Here is a 14,710-nt window from a genome sequence, read left to right as displayed (position 1 = left end):
GCAACGCAAATCATATTTCTGCTCGCAGCTGGCAGGAGTGGAGAGCCCGCTCCTTCAAACCCCAAAACAACCCAACATTTCGTTATATTTATGCCGGGGGAGGGCGAAGGTAGAGAGAGGCCGGCATGCCGACAAGACGCGATTCCCTCGGAAAAGACTCGGACTACGCTTCCCAGCTCTCCCCGGGGCAGGGGCGTGGAGAAGCTCCGGAGGAGGTGGTCTGAAGCAGAGGGGGCTTTGTGCTACGGTGCGCGGTGCCTGTGGCGTGTGGCGGCTGGTTCTCTTCTGCGGGTTGCGCTTGGTAGGGGAGCTGCGCGGGGCGGGCGAGGCCGGCTCTGGCTGCAGCCGGCCGGCCGACCGTCCAGAGGCCAACCAGCGGGCTTGTTAAGGAGGACCGCTCCGCCCCAGCCATGCGGTTTCCAGCCCGGGTTCCTTGGAGTCAAAAGCATGCAACATGCTGCCGCTGCCGCTAAGCTCCCGGGTTCCCCGCACGAGAGCTGGGAGAAAGGGACTCCGATTGTGCTGGGGAGGCGGAGGGCGGGCATTTCCAAGGCCGGTCCTAGAGGGAGACAGAGATCTGCGCGCCTCGTCTCCCCGCGGCTCTAATTCTTAACACAAAAAAAAAAAAAAAAATTGGGGAGGGGGGGGCGCGTTGCGCGCGTGGGGCGCTGGGGGAAAATCGGCGCGTGGAGAGGAGAGGAAGAGCGCAGCCTGACTGACTGGGCGGGGAAGGAGTACCGGAGCAAGCCCGGGGGTGGGGTGGGGGAAAGGAGTCGGCTCCAGCGCGCGGAGCTTGGCAACGGTTTGGAGCTTGAAAAACCCGGGGCGAGAGAGGTGGACCGATCCCCTCCGCCCCCCCACCGCCGCCCGCTCCCCTTCCTCGAGGAAGGGCCGTCGCCATGGGCAATGCGGGGAGCATGGACTCTCAGCAGACGGACTTCAGGGCGCACAATCTACCCCTCAAGCTCCCGATGCCCGACCCGGGCGAGCTGGAAGAGAGATTCGCCGTCGTGCTGGTGAGTGGCGGACCGAGGGGGCTTGTTGTTGCCTTCACACACACACACACACACACCCCACTTTTCCCCCATCCCGGTCCAGCGCGGCGCAGACAGTCCAATGGAGGCGGAAAACGGGGGGGTTTCCGTCGGCCCTTCTCTCCCTCTCCCTTTGCCCCCCACTCCCAGCCTTCTTTAGCCAGCGTGCGCCAGGCAGGCTCGGCAGGTAGCGGCGAGGGGGGAGCGGTGGGGTCCCCATCCCGTCGCGATCTTTTAGATGGGCTTTTATTTGGTCAGTCCAAAGGGGTGGCTGGGGGGCGGAGAGAGGAAAGGGGGCTCGGAACGGTGCATAGGAAATCGCCTGTCTCTGCAGCAGCAGCAGCAGCAGCAGCAGCAGCTGATCCATTGTTTGAAGCGGAGTGGAGCCAGGGGCGAGCTTCGCGCAGAGAGAGTCGCTGTCCGTCCCCCCGTGCGAAGGGGATGTATGCGCGAAGGAACCGGGGGAGCCTGCGGTGCTTTCTCCGCCGTAGGCTTTCTTCAAAACGGACGGTGAAGCCCCTTGGAGGCTTCCGAAAAGTCTTGAACGATCCGGGCAAGATCCGGGGCTCCGCTTAAAGTTATTATTGCCTTCCAGGCGGCCATTCGCTTCCTCCTGCTGGTTCGTTCCCAGCAAAGATCTGCATCTCATTTGCAAGCAGGGGGGGTAGAGGAAAAGCGGTCGGGAAAACCTGGAGCAGTCGAGGGGACAAAAATCAATTCCCTCTTTGAATCCGGGTCCCTTGTTGGCTATGAAGTTTTTAAATCTGGTCAGGGGGAGGGATCCTATCCTATATGCCGCTTTACTCCCAAACAAGCGTGACTGATCTTGGTAGCACTGATTTCAAGTGAAAGTACACAAAAGGATTGCATTTTATAGAAATATAGTTGTAGTGCGCTGGAAATGCACTAGGTTTGGGGCTTTCCTTGTTATTTCTTGAATGATCAAGAGAAACTGCATATTGACAGCATCTACACCTCGGTTGCCCTTGAGTCACTTTTGCTTCAGAAACATTTAAGGGTCTTAACTGGGTCTTCCTATATAACATGGAGACTGTATTTTCCCCTCATCAGATCCACATTTCCAGTAGATGATGCTGGGTATATGATTGATGTGATGTTTAGTCCACAGATTGCTTCCCCTTTTGAGTGCCATAACTTCATAGCATTTGGCACAGGGTTTTATGTATTTTGTAAATCCCAGTATGTATGCTAAGGAATCTCAGCATTTCCTTAAAATGCTGAAGAACTTAATTTGCTATTATGCTTGATACCTTTTTTGTGAATTTAACTTTGTTATACAATATGAAAACTATATATTATATCCATTGGCGTTCGTTTGTGTAGAATGTGCAAGCAATATTATGCTTTCAGTTGAGATCGATAAAAGGTTTTTTTAAATGGCTTCTGAAGTCAGTCTGTATACTTATTTTAGAGGAGAGATGTATCAATTCACAAAAACTTTGGGCTGGAGATTTTGTCCTCAGTAAGGTTACAATAGCTTAAAAATCTTTAGCATACTGGTTTGTCAAAGCACAAATACTGTTGGAGTAGGGAGGCATCAACTCTTGAGTGCATATCCAGCAAGACAAAAAAAGTGCCTTAAAAACTTCATTTACTTCTGGTCTGTATTTGCAACACTCTTGGTTTTGCAGTTTTATCCAGCTAGATGCTGTCTTGTAAAATTAGGCAAAAAAAAAAAGAGGAACAATTAACTATGCAACAGAGTAAATTGTTCTTTAAATGGAAACAATAATGAGCTAATGTCTAATGTCATGCATTTGATGAAGCAGAAGAGCCTGGGTGGTACACTGTAATGAACTTAGAATTAAGAAAACCCAAGTTCAAATCCACAATTGATCATGAAACTTTCTGGGTGATTTTGGGCCCCAGTTTTTCAGTCCTAACCTACTTCGTAAGATGTTGAGATGATAAAATAGGTGGCCACTCTTGGAGGTGGATTGAGAGATAAAGGTATTTCTTATGCCTACTTTCATCCTGACGTCTCAGATCCTCTATCTGTTCCTGTTCTAGAGCATCATATTATATAGTATGATGTAACAGTGATAAAACATGTACTGACATATGATGTATTATCATTGAAGTCTTTCATTGCTCATACATGTCTGTATCAGACTATTTTTTTGATAGCTGCTGCATGGCTTATGTGTCTTGGTTTGGAAACACCTTTCTCTTTTATGGGGATCCGCCACCTCAAAATAAATTGGTGTTTTCAACATGCTCTTTAAATATATGAAAAATCCAAAGGCCTTGACAAGAGCCTACAAACTTCCAGGATGTGTGTAATCTATATAATTATTGAACTTTGAGATGGCAAGGTTTCTGTGACATGTTTGTTGAACTACAGTTTACTCAGTTAACATAATCAAACACTGAGCCATTAAATAACTGCATGGGTTTGCTTTGTGCAAGGTGCCAGGTTAAGTTATGATTAGTTACTTGGTGCTCATTATATTTTACAAAAATGTATAAGAAATTTGACTCATAGAACTGGACTCATGAGTTGTACTAATTATTGTGACCTAACATGTTGTATGAACCCAGCCATTATGATTTGTATTCATGATTTATGACAATGTACTGTATAGCCAGTTGTGATATTGAGTCATCTGTGATCAAACAAATTATGACTTACTGGGAGCTCTGAAACTTGTAATAATATCTATGATTGAGTGCGGGTAGACCTTTGAACTGTATTTGGACATAAAGTTTGAAAGATAATATGCATAAATTTGTTAGATCTGATTTGCTTAACCATTACCTGTTGAATAAGACAGAGTTGGCTAGAAATCCCACATGTGAAGTCAAAAAGACATAATAACGGTAAAGGTAAAGGTTCCCCTAGCACATATGTGCTAGTCATTTCCGGCTCGGGGGCGGTTCTCATCTCCATTACAAAGCTGAAGACCAGTGCTGTCCGAAGACGTCTCCATGGTCCTGTGGCTGGCATGATTAAACCCCGAAGGCACACGGAATGCTGTTATTTTCCCACCATGTTACCTCCCTATTTTTCTACTTGCATTTTTATATGCTTTCAAACTGCTAGGGTGGCAGAAGCTGGGACAAATAATGGGAGCTCACTCCATTACGCGCAGCTAGGGATTCGAACTGCCAACCTTTCTGATCGACAAGCTCAGTGTCATAGCCATTAATAATAAATAAATAATAAACTTAGACATAATAGTGATTTACAAACTATAATAGCTACGCATCTTGCTATTCTAGAGTCAAGCAACATCAGCAAGAGCTTCACCTGTTGCTTAAAGCTATGTATGGCTTTAGTGAATAAATCTCAGTTGGATGGGTATAAATAAATAGTCATAGATTACAAATTCTACACCCAGAAAGTAAAAATAAAGAGTAAAAATGTAATAAGTAAAATGTAAAGTATATCTTTACAGAAATTCTAAAAGTTAAAAAAACCAGGTAAATCTGTAAAGTCAAGTAAATCTGAAAATAAAAAATGTAAAGAGGGTTTCTGTTTACTAAAACAGGTGACGACAGTCTGTCTTAAAAAATGCAGCCAATGCGTCAGAAAGGTATCTCTAGATACTCCTGGGTAGCTAGCCAAGGAAAAATGTTAAAAGCATTTGGTATTACGTGATAAGAGGTTTAGGATATCAGCCAGAGAAGAACTGTTCTACAAGAGATGCTGTATGAAAATAACATTAATCATTTTGTTGCCAAAATCATTAAAAAGGATAGGAAAAAGAACAGGTGAAGTTGGGGCTTTTCATGCCAGAGGACCTAGTTTGATCTTCATGATGTCTACATAAAGCTGAGGAAAAAGAACACTCCTGAAATCTGGATAACTGATGGCAAGTAAGTGCATGGCAAGCCATTAAAATCCAGAAAAGACTTCACTTAAATGGTTTTTTTCTTTAAATCAGTGGCTAAGCTACAGCATGTAGATACAAAACCTTTTTGGTTTTTAAACCAATAGGGTTTAGCACTATATAGGAACCTAAGGAAGCTTAACCATTTGTAGTATAATTACTGATCTAGTAGCTGTAGCTTAACTACTGTAGTTTGTAGCTTCACCACATCTCGTGGTGGCTTATTTATTACTAGAGTTAATCAGACTCGGTTACTAGTTTTCCTGGGTTGGAGTAGGCACCTGCCCTTGTTCCCTGGGTAACATGGATTTCTTCTTGATCCAGGTAGGATAACTGTTGTGTTACCCAAAAGTATGTTCGGAATTCTGTTCACAAAGCAGTTGGTTGTTGGATCTAGTTACAAGCATTAATTGCTTTGAATACACAATAGAAACTGACCCGTTTAAGAAATTCCCTTGGCATTTCAAAGAACTTTTGAAATGAAGTATTAGAAATTATTGAAGAGGAGCGATGGAATAAATGACAAGTTTTTTGCATTATCCTAAGCCACCATGTAAATGGTCCAGTTTTGGATTGAACCAGGGCTTACTACAATGTGCAGCATTGTGGAAGCTACAGATGCTTTTCAATTTTTTCTTTCTTTCTTTACTCCCAGTCAATGTCATAAAGGAACAGATCCGCATGGTGGTAGGGTTGTGGATGCCTGTTTTTTTTCTACAAAAACTGAGCTGGTGGAATTGATAGAGATTTTCCTGGCACCGCTTTTCTTTGACAATCTATGCTTTGTGGAAGAATATTAGAATGTTGAATAACCGTGAAGGCATCCAGCAGTCAGAGTAATTTGTGTTTTTCCAACACTACTTATGACTGAAATGTCAAAGCTCTCATTTTTGGTAATCAAAAAGGTTGAGCGACCTAAATTGGAAAAGAAAGAAAAAAATCCTGCTAGTGCTTCCCCAGTTTCGCTGACCTGCATTGCCTGACCTTTTATTTTTCATACTTGTATCTGAAGAGGAATGGTGATATATCTTTTCCCAAGCAATTCTGGCTGTATCTTTTCCAATTAACAAAGCCTGCAGAATGTTGCTTTGTTTCTGACTAATTTAAGCTGTGTTTGAAGCGAGAAAGTACCAGCAGTAGCAGCAGCAGCACACTCCGCTTTCTTCTTTTTATCGTGAGGGAATTTCTAAATCAGCCAGGAGAAGATGCTTGGAGCTCCAAAATTGGTATTGCCTGTGAAAAAGAGTGAGAAACAAAAAAGCTGAGCTGGGTCCATGTCAGAATGAAAAAAAAAAGTTCTGTAAGGTTAAATTATTAAATTTAGCTGTATTTCACAGGGATTTTTTTTTTTACTCTATATGTAAGTTTTGCTTTAGCTAGACCTTTGGGGTCTTGTTATCTCTTCCTTTATGCATGTCAAAATTCTTCTCAAAGCAAGTTTTTGTATCCCTGGCTAAAGTAAATCATCTCTTTGTTGAGCTTGTCTCTTCGTGACTTAATGGCATGTTCAGTTTTCCCCCCCGCTTTTTGGGGCAACGCTATCAAAGTGGTTTGCAATTGCTTTTTCACTTTTCCACACTGCCTCTAGTTCTGGTAACTCCTGATGGTTTCCAATCTTGAGTACTAATCACAGTCAAGCCCTTGTGCTTTTTTGCAAATCAGGTTAGGAATAGGATTTGTCATTCTCGGGATGCATTATGAATCTGTGGACTGACTGACTGACTGTTTGAGAGATGATTTGCTAGTAAATCTTCCAGGCTTACTTATCATTATCTTGCCTAAGAATGTATGGTTGGAAATGGACTTTGGAGATATTCTAGTTCAACCCACACTCGGGTTAAACTACGTTGAAAAACAAATTACATATGTGCAGAATGCCATTTCTTTCATTGTGAAATAACCTCAACATCTTATGAGTTAGACTTTGCAGAATATGACTTGGGCCCCCAAACTAATTTAATTCTGGAGACTGATGGAATGGCACCTTCATTTATGATTTCCTCCTTACTACCCCCTCCCAGAAAGACGAAGAGGGAATGCTTCTGTCCAAATACCTTGCATGCGTATAAAAAATAATGTCTGCTCGCATCTGTGAATGAGGCTTGTATAGATCTTGCCAGCCTTCTTCAGAATGGCCTTGTGCAGCCAGAAACACATCACTGGATCTTACATCATTCCTTGTTCTGAATGTTTCCTCTGTGTGTTTGTCATTCTTCTATTTGCGTTTTTAAGAAAGAAGCTGGGAGAAGGAGGGTGTCTGAATTGTTCTTGCTCTTCTGGCTTGTGCACAAAACCTTTTGGTCTGGGACCCCAGAGAATATAGCGGATGAGGCTGGATTTCCAAATGGGTGTCCTCCCTCCCCATAACTTGTAATAAAATGTAATGTTTCTGAAGAAAGACACGTGGCCAGAGGAGGAGGAGGAGGCCAGGGCTGAGGTTGTGGAAAGGATTGTGTAGTCTAATAATGTGCTGCTGCTGATATTAAGCGATTACTGACTCGCACATTAGGGATGTTTTTCAGATGAAGAATACCATTTCCTCTTTGGCAGGAACATTGTATTATGCAAGTGGCTATTGAATGTAGAGTCGATGTTGGAGGGAAAAAAATCCAGAACCAGGTTATCAAGCAGAGATCAGATTATTAAGGTGATTAGTTCTCATGTGCATGCTTTTAAAAGTCTAAATCTACAAATTCTCTAGCTGGGTGATGTTTTGGTTTTGGTTTTAAAATTCTGACATAAAGTGAACAGATGCCCAGGCCTATCTGGCAAAAGACTCAACATAGACTTTGTATGCGTGCATTGCATAATGGGAGGCAGGTGCCTGAATTCATGTGATATATTGACACCGTAGCTTCAGGGACACCACCTTCTCTCTTGCTTTTGGTAACTTGTGAAGAGACGCCTTCTGAGCCTAACCATAATTGGTATAATTTCTACAGGAGAGGTAGTGCAGTTGGAATAGTTAATTAGCCAACTAATTAAAGATAGGCTACTATATTTAATTAATTTATCTATTCTACCCAAAGAGGGTTTGAGAAGACATGTCTCTCTGGGAGGATATTTTAATTCTTCTAGAATTTGGCAAGTACTCACACTACTTTACTTGTGATGGCTTCTCTTAATTGATTAGTAGTCCAATGGCTGGATTCATAAGTATGATGAACGAAGTCATAGGTTTTGTTCACGTGATGTACTAACCGTGAAATTTACTACACGATTTACTCAAACCATTTGATGAAATTTTGCAACATAGAGAACCATCAAGTAAAAGTGTTCATGTAATGTGAGATTATATATTGAAGTTATATATTTTATATATATATATATATATATATATATATATTGAGTTTATTAATTTATATGAATGAATTTAAATTAATTGATCTTGGAGCACTGCCAAAAGATTAATTTAGCTTTGTTGGAAGCTACTCTTTGATTTGAAGTCTTGATGCATTTTGCTGTTGGCTTTTGAATTTGCTGTTTATCAGTAGAACAGAAAAAGTGATCAGTATGACTGTATGGATGTTTAATTTAATGTTTAAAATCTGAGTAGCTGAAATGTGTGTGTGTGTGTGATATGTTTAAGTTTTGTGTGAATTTGCCCCTTTTTAGGATTCTTTTGGGGAATGGGTATATTTTTGCATGGTTTTGCTTTTTTCCCAAGAACTTTTGAGTTTTTGTACTTTAAGACAGGGGTCCCCAACCACCGGTCCCCGGACTGGTACCGCTGGTTTGCTGGGTGCCGCCATCTTGTTTTGATGAAAAAGTGCTTCCGGTGAGCTTTTCCAGGTAGAAAGCAGCGTTTGGGTGCTGAAAGAATCCTCGCGCCTTAGTTTCATTGAAGGGGGGGCGGTTTCGAACAAAACTAAGGCGCGAGGATTCTTTCAGCATGCATGGCAAGGCGAGCCGAGCGACCGTCCCGAAGCCGTCCCGAAGCCCATCGACACAGGTACAAAGGAGGAGTTGAAGGTGGCGGGGAGAAGCGGGGAATGGCTGGCTGGCCGGTCGCTCGGCTCGCCTTGCCATGCGTGCTGATGCCGGTACCGGGCCGCGGATGATTTTGTGATGCCGGTACCGGGCTGTGGCACAAAAAAGGTTGGGGGCCACTGCTTTAAGAGGTAGGTTAACTATCAGAACTTTATCTTTCATTTTTTCACTGGCCAGTAAAATAATATATATTTAGAAGTTATGATGATGATTGTATTTTTTGAACTGTGTAATATATTTTTGCAAAACATTTAAAATCTGATTTTTAAAAATCAGGGTCGTCCCCCCCCCCCCCAAGAGATATTTGCTTTGTTTCTTTGCTTTTAAGACTTACCCATTCTATTTTTCAGCTTATACATGCAGTGTTTTCAGCTTCCAAAGGACAAGAGTTCATGCTGCCAGTTTTCAGCAAAAGCTACTTTGAGGACTACAATCTAAGGGCTCAGGACCAGCTATTGCTGGTGTCCCACGAATACCATAAACAAGCGGTTTACCAGCTACAATAAAAACTACAGCATGGTTTAAAGTGATGTGTGAGATTCTGGCCATAGAATGGAATAGAGCCAGAAAATGAACACTGTTCAGTAGTAATGAAATTTTCAGTTCTCTGTGTGCTTAGTGATGGCATCTTCCATGCCAAAATAATGGGTGTAATGTATTGAGTCTTGATTGACAGAGGAGCTAATCTGTCATTCGGTCTTGGAAAGTGAGAGGTTGAAATTAATTGGAAACTCTGCATTACAAAGATTATTCAATTCCAGAGGGCAAGGGTGACTTTGCGGAATTAGGAATCCTTGTCTTCCCATAGGTACTCAGTTAACAATTCATGATTCTTGATTAAGGAAGGCAACCAGGATTGCAGGTATTGGAATCACTAAGCAGTGTAATCCCATGACATCTCATTTTGCGACTGCCTCACTTAGCAAGTTTCTGTCATAACTGTGAATATAAGTTGAAAGACTACCTGTGTTTGATTTGACATTATTAAAAGGAGCCATGGAACTTGCTTTTCTGTGCGTGTTTGTGTTTGTTTTACTTGTGCTGGGCTAAATAGGCTTGCTATTTCTTTCTCTTGATATTTATTTATTAAATTTATTTGTTTCCTATCTCGCAGGTAGCTTACAACAATAAAAAGATAGGAGAACAGTATCAACCAAATAGAAGTAAAATAATAGAACAGTAAAGAATGAAAAAGAACATGAGAACTCACCGATACGATTAAAAAAAAAAAGATGGATGGGAAGAGAGCAGAGACCAAGGGGGTTAATGCCACTAATATTGTGTTGTTGTATATTCAAGTTGGGTTCAAGGAACTTTCTTTTGCAGGTGGCTATATTCTAAATGTCTGCATTGGTCAAAGGCAATTTTTTTTAAAAAAACCAAGCAAACCCGAACATACTAACATTGTAATTTCAAATATAGACATGAGTTTTACTTTCATGCTGACTCTGCACTATGATGCCAGTGATAATTCTGGGAGTGAACTATAAACCAGTGTTCTCGGGAAGGCATGTCAAGAAAATTATGTTCCATTTATGAGAAGGCCACTATTTAGTTTAGTGTTTCTCCAGAAATTGACATAAGAAGAGTTAATAATGTCATTTGGTAGGATTTACAGTCATTTAACACAGTGAGGGAGGTCAATAGCTATGCCTTGAGGCTCTCTTGAGTGTGAATTGTCCTGTGAAAAGAATAATTGTTTAGTACATCACAAAACCTTAGAGCATGATTAGAGGAGATAGCTCTGCTGATTTCCTATAAAATGGCTTTGGGAGTGGACATTACTTTTACTAGTCTGCAGTCTTCATTTAAAACAGCCTTGGTTTTTTTTTTTTTAAATTAACAAATTATGTCTTGACAGGACTAATTTCTTATCTTTTTCCTGAGCTAGGTTCAGATATAACAGAAAAGCGCTAGAGGAAGATATAAAATACCTTCCTCCTTAAATGTAAGTTCATGCTAAACCATACTTTTTCAATAACTCATTATGAACGAACCAAAATTTGAGCACAGACTATAACCTCGGATTGAGTCTTCTATAATCATGCCTGGTTTGGACCTTCTTTCAAGCTATATCACTTACATCAGGGGCCACGTATGACCCACACAGGCCACACCCACCCCGGCTCTGCAAAGGGAAAAACAATCCCAATATGTCCCAATACGACCCGTGATGTGATTGAGTTTGGCACCTCTGATTTATATTGTCATTGTCCATGCAGCGGGGATAGCAATTTTAAAATGAAACCCTAACTAGACTACCTCTCTGGTTACCATTTTATTTCCTCATACAGGTTGTGCGAAATACACTACAGTGCACAGTTTGGGGGGGCTGATTTGAATTTGGATAAAAAAGTGGAACTCACATTGCCCCTCTGATTTTTCTTTGTCATATATAGTAGGTGGTGTTCGGTTGTACCGAAAAAAATATTTACTTTAATTAAAAAGATAAATGGGGAAGTTGGCAGGTTTCAAAACAAAGCAGCTGTCATTAGCATCTTTCAAGGAATATATTGGGTGCCCCAGAAGTGCCAAGGGGATGTTAGAAGCATCCAGAGAGTCGTGTGGTTCTCCTTCTGGACTGAGAACACTTTATTCCCTTTTGGAGGTAGGTTAGTCATCCATGGCAGTTGTGCTCTCCAAGTTCCAGATGTACCCTCAGCACCCAAATGTTGGCCTATCCTGCCCCTTTGAAAATTAGTACGGACGGTGTTTCTTCTCCCACCAAGGAGTGAAATTATCTCTCTCAGAGAATATTGGTGCAAGACATATCTTTTAGCTTTTTGCAACAGTAAAAGCAAACAGTGCAGAAACAATTATATATTGAACAATTACCATGTTTAATGTTATGGTGTTATTATATTACATGTGCTGAAGGCATAAAATAATTCATGTATTTCTTACATGGTCACTGCTGCATAGGGGAAGCATTTTGGCAATACACTTGCTTTGTAGAAAGACCTAATTCACCTGCAAAATTCTTCATTTTCTTTCATAATGGAATTGAGTATTGAGAAGTCAGTTGTTTTGGAAGGAGGCTTGGGGGAGAGTGCTTTCTGTTTGATTTGTCCACACTCATTGATGAAAATGGCTAATTGGGAAGTGTTAAATTATAAGCACACCATAGATTCCTCCTCGTTTCCTAAAATTCTCTTTGGAGAATTACATATAATAGGAGGGTTAGGGTTGAAATGAGTTTTGAGCAGCAAAAAGAAGTTCCAGCTTCATCCAACAGAACCAGCTGCAAGATTTGGGCTGATGGTAAGGGGGTGGAAATGAACAGCAAAAGAGTGCAAAGTCACCTTTTACAATCATTGCACTATCAAACAGCAATTGGAAATCAGAATAGGGTACCCTAAATGGAAACTACTGCTGGAGCCTTTCCTCCTGATGAGCATAATCTGTTTCGGTATATATTTTGATAACTATGTAGCTTTGTTTATGTAAAGTGTTCAAGTTATCTCAAGGATATGACATTTTCTTGCCCAATCAAGTAAAGTACCCTTGACACAGCAATTATTACTACATTCTTGATACAGACTGTCTTGTCACTTTCTCTTGCACATATATACGCCCTCACGTACATTCTTTTTATACACCTCGTTAGCATATTATAATCATAAGATCAGAGTATCCTGAGCCTTTGGATCTTGATCTAGAGAACTGTGTGAAAGTGAGGGAGAGAGAAGGTGATAAAAGCTGTAGCACTCTTGCAAGAGTTGACTTCTCAGAACAATATTAACAGCTTTTGCAATTCCTTCACCTGCATCCAGCAGAAATCACATGGAGACTTTCAGTCCAAAATCAGAGAAAGGAGGAAATTCTGTGTGTGAAATAGGAAAAAGAGCCCAGACCCTTCACAAGTTTTATAGGGTTTAGAAATACAGGAAGTCCTCAACTTACAACAGTTCCTTTAGTGACTGTTCAAAGTTACAACGGCACTGAAAAAAGTGACTCATAACCATTTTCACACTTATGACCATTGTGGCATTCCCATGGTCATGTGATAAACATTTGGATGCTTGGCAGCTGACTCATATTTATGACGGTTATGGTGTCCCATGGGTCATTTTGCAACCTTCTGTCAAGCAAAGTCAGTGGAGAAGCCAGATTCATAATGACCGTGTTACTAATTTAACAACAGCAGTGGTTTGTTGAAAAACTGTGGCAAGGAATGGGGGCAAAAGTCACTTAAATGCCTCACAACAACAGAATTTTGGGGCTCAATTGTGTGTTTATCTGTATATAATTCTTACTTGTTGCTACAGATTTTTATAGTAATTGATGAACTGATATTGTTTTGAAATGTCTTTATTTATTAAATTTAAATTTTACCCATCTGCCAGTTCAAGGGGACTCTGAGCGGCCAAGTAATGTTTGGATTCTGTTCTGTCTTTTAAAAACGATGTGCAGTGTAGACACTAGTGACAAAATGAGTTATTAGTGAAACTGTTTAAAACTGGAGATGGTTACGACTCCTAACTTTTCCCTCTTCATACGGCATGCTAACTATTCTGTGAAGTGCGCTTTGTGTGTTCCGTTAGCTCCTTTGCTGTTTTGTAGGATGGAAGCTGCTTTCGGAAACCACAAATCTCAAGAAAGAAATGCGTATGAATGTGTTTCGAATGAGAGCTCTGCAAATTGGCCTGGGTGTCCTTAATCTCACTTTGGAGGGGAGGGAAAAAGCTGTTTCCATGGCTTAGTAGGGCAAAGGACTCTTGATCGACAGATGCTTTTTCCATTTTGGGGGGTCGGGGAACTGCCTTGCTGGAAGGACTTATTCACCCTGTGAAGAGAACTGGCCTTCTTTTTCAAAGGATTGGAAGAAGCAGCGGAAACGAAGATGCCTTGGCAATAGCAAAACTGAAGTCCAGGATTTTGTTTGGAGGTGAAGACTGAGGTTTCATTGCAAAGCTGGGAGAGACTACCGGCTATGGCCAGAAGTTAGCCATGAATCTTAGAATTCAAGGCTGTTTTGGAAGTGGGGTGGGGAAGACGGCCCAAGGAGAAATTCAAGTGGAATCTGATTTATTCTAAAAAAATGTCACGATACATCACATGATAGCAACGTGTCGTGATGAGTTTGACACCCGTGTTGTAAATCAAGGCCTACCTGTATTGGCCACGGCAGAGGTTATCGTAACAACTGAAGTGCTTTGCTGGTTCTGCTTACTCTGAATTCAAAGAGGCAAGTTATTCCTTAATTAGCTTTCGCTTCACATACATTCCAAATGAAATTCCTCCTGACTTCATAATTACGGTGTTAGCTAACTGCTGGGTGTGTTATCTGTGTAGAAATCCAGAAGGAGTCACTTACAGGCCAGAATCTGGGTGGGCCTCGTCCGTTCTCAAGCATGGGATTCCTGCCATAAACTGAAATGCAAGCCGTTTTGGGGTGGGTGTGTTTTGCAATATGTGTAAGAGTTCACATGGTCCGATTTCAGTGGGAGAGGAAATGTTTTTCCTGGTGCCTCTGGAAGGCTTGAAAACAAGCTACGTAAAATGTAGGATGAGGAGTAGGCAGAGGAGGGCTTCCTCCCGTTTCCCTGCATCCAAACTTGGGCTACCCCTGCGCATCTTGGTGGGCGTGCTGAGTAAAGGTGAACAGCATTGATTTTTGCAGGTTAATGATACAGAAGTTAATTATCCTGCAAGGGCCTCCGCTGTTCAAGCAGAGTTCAGTGGCAAATTTGCAATCATGACATGGGTGAGATAATTAAAAGCCGACAAGATCCAGACAAATAGTTTTAAATAGTGATAAAGGTGACCTTTAGTGGAGGCAATTAATTGTTCGTATATTGTAAATGAGAAGAGAAAAATCTCTGCTTGGAA

General features: G+C 41.6%; 1 protein-coding gene across 9 annotated transcripts in view; it reads left to right on the top strand.

Annotated features, from left to right (window-relative positions):
- The first annotated feature begins 208 nt into the window (after positions 1-208).
- The window catches only part of FMNL2 (formin like 2), a 191,397-nt gene continuing 176,895 nt past the window's right edge, over positions 209-14,710 (top strand). For 8 of the 9 annotated variants that reach the window (XM_026697219.2, XM_026697220.2, XM_087920208.1 and 5 more), the window contains exon 1: positions 209-1,016. In XM_026697219.2, coding sequence (XP_026553004.1) covers positions 900-1,016 — 117 coding nt within the window. In that variant the 5' untranslated portion in view covers positions 209-899. Of the gene's footprint in view, positions 1,017-1,526; positions 1,654-14,710 lie in introns of those variants that run through there. The other variant, XM_087920210.1, reaches the window with a different exon arrangement.

Source organism: Pseudonaja textilis, chromosome 1, assembly GCF_049901715.1.
Source record: "Pseudonaja textilis isolate UNSWEBS1 chromosome 1, rPseTex1.2, whole genome shotgun sequence".
Taxonomy (NCBI): domain Eukaryota; kingdom Metazoa; phylum Chordata; class Lepidosauria; order Squamata; family Elapidae; genus Pseudonaja; species Pseudonaja textilis.
The sequence above is the reverse complement of the archived record's forward strand: the minus strand, read 5'-3'. Positions and strand labels throughout refer to the sequence as shown.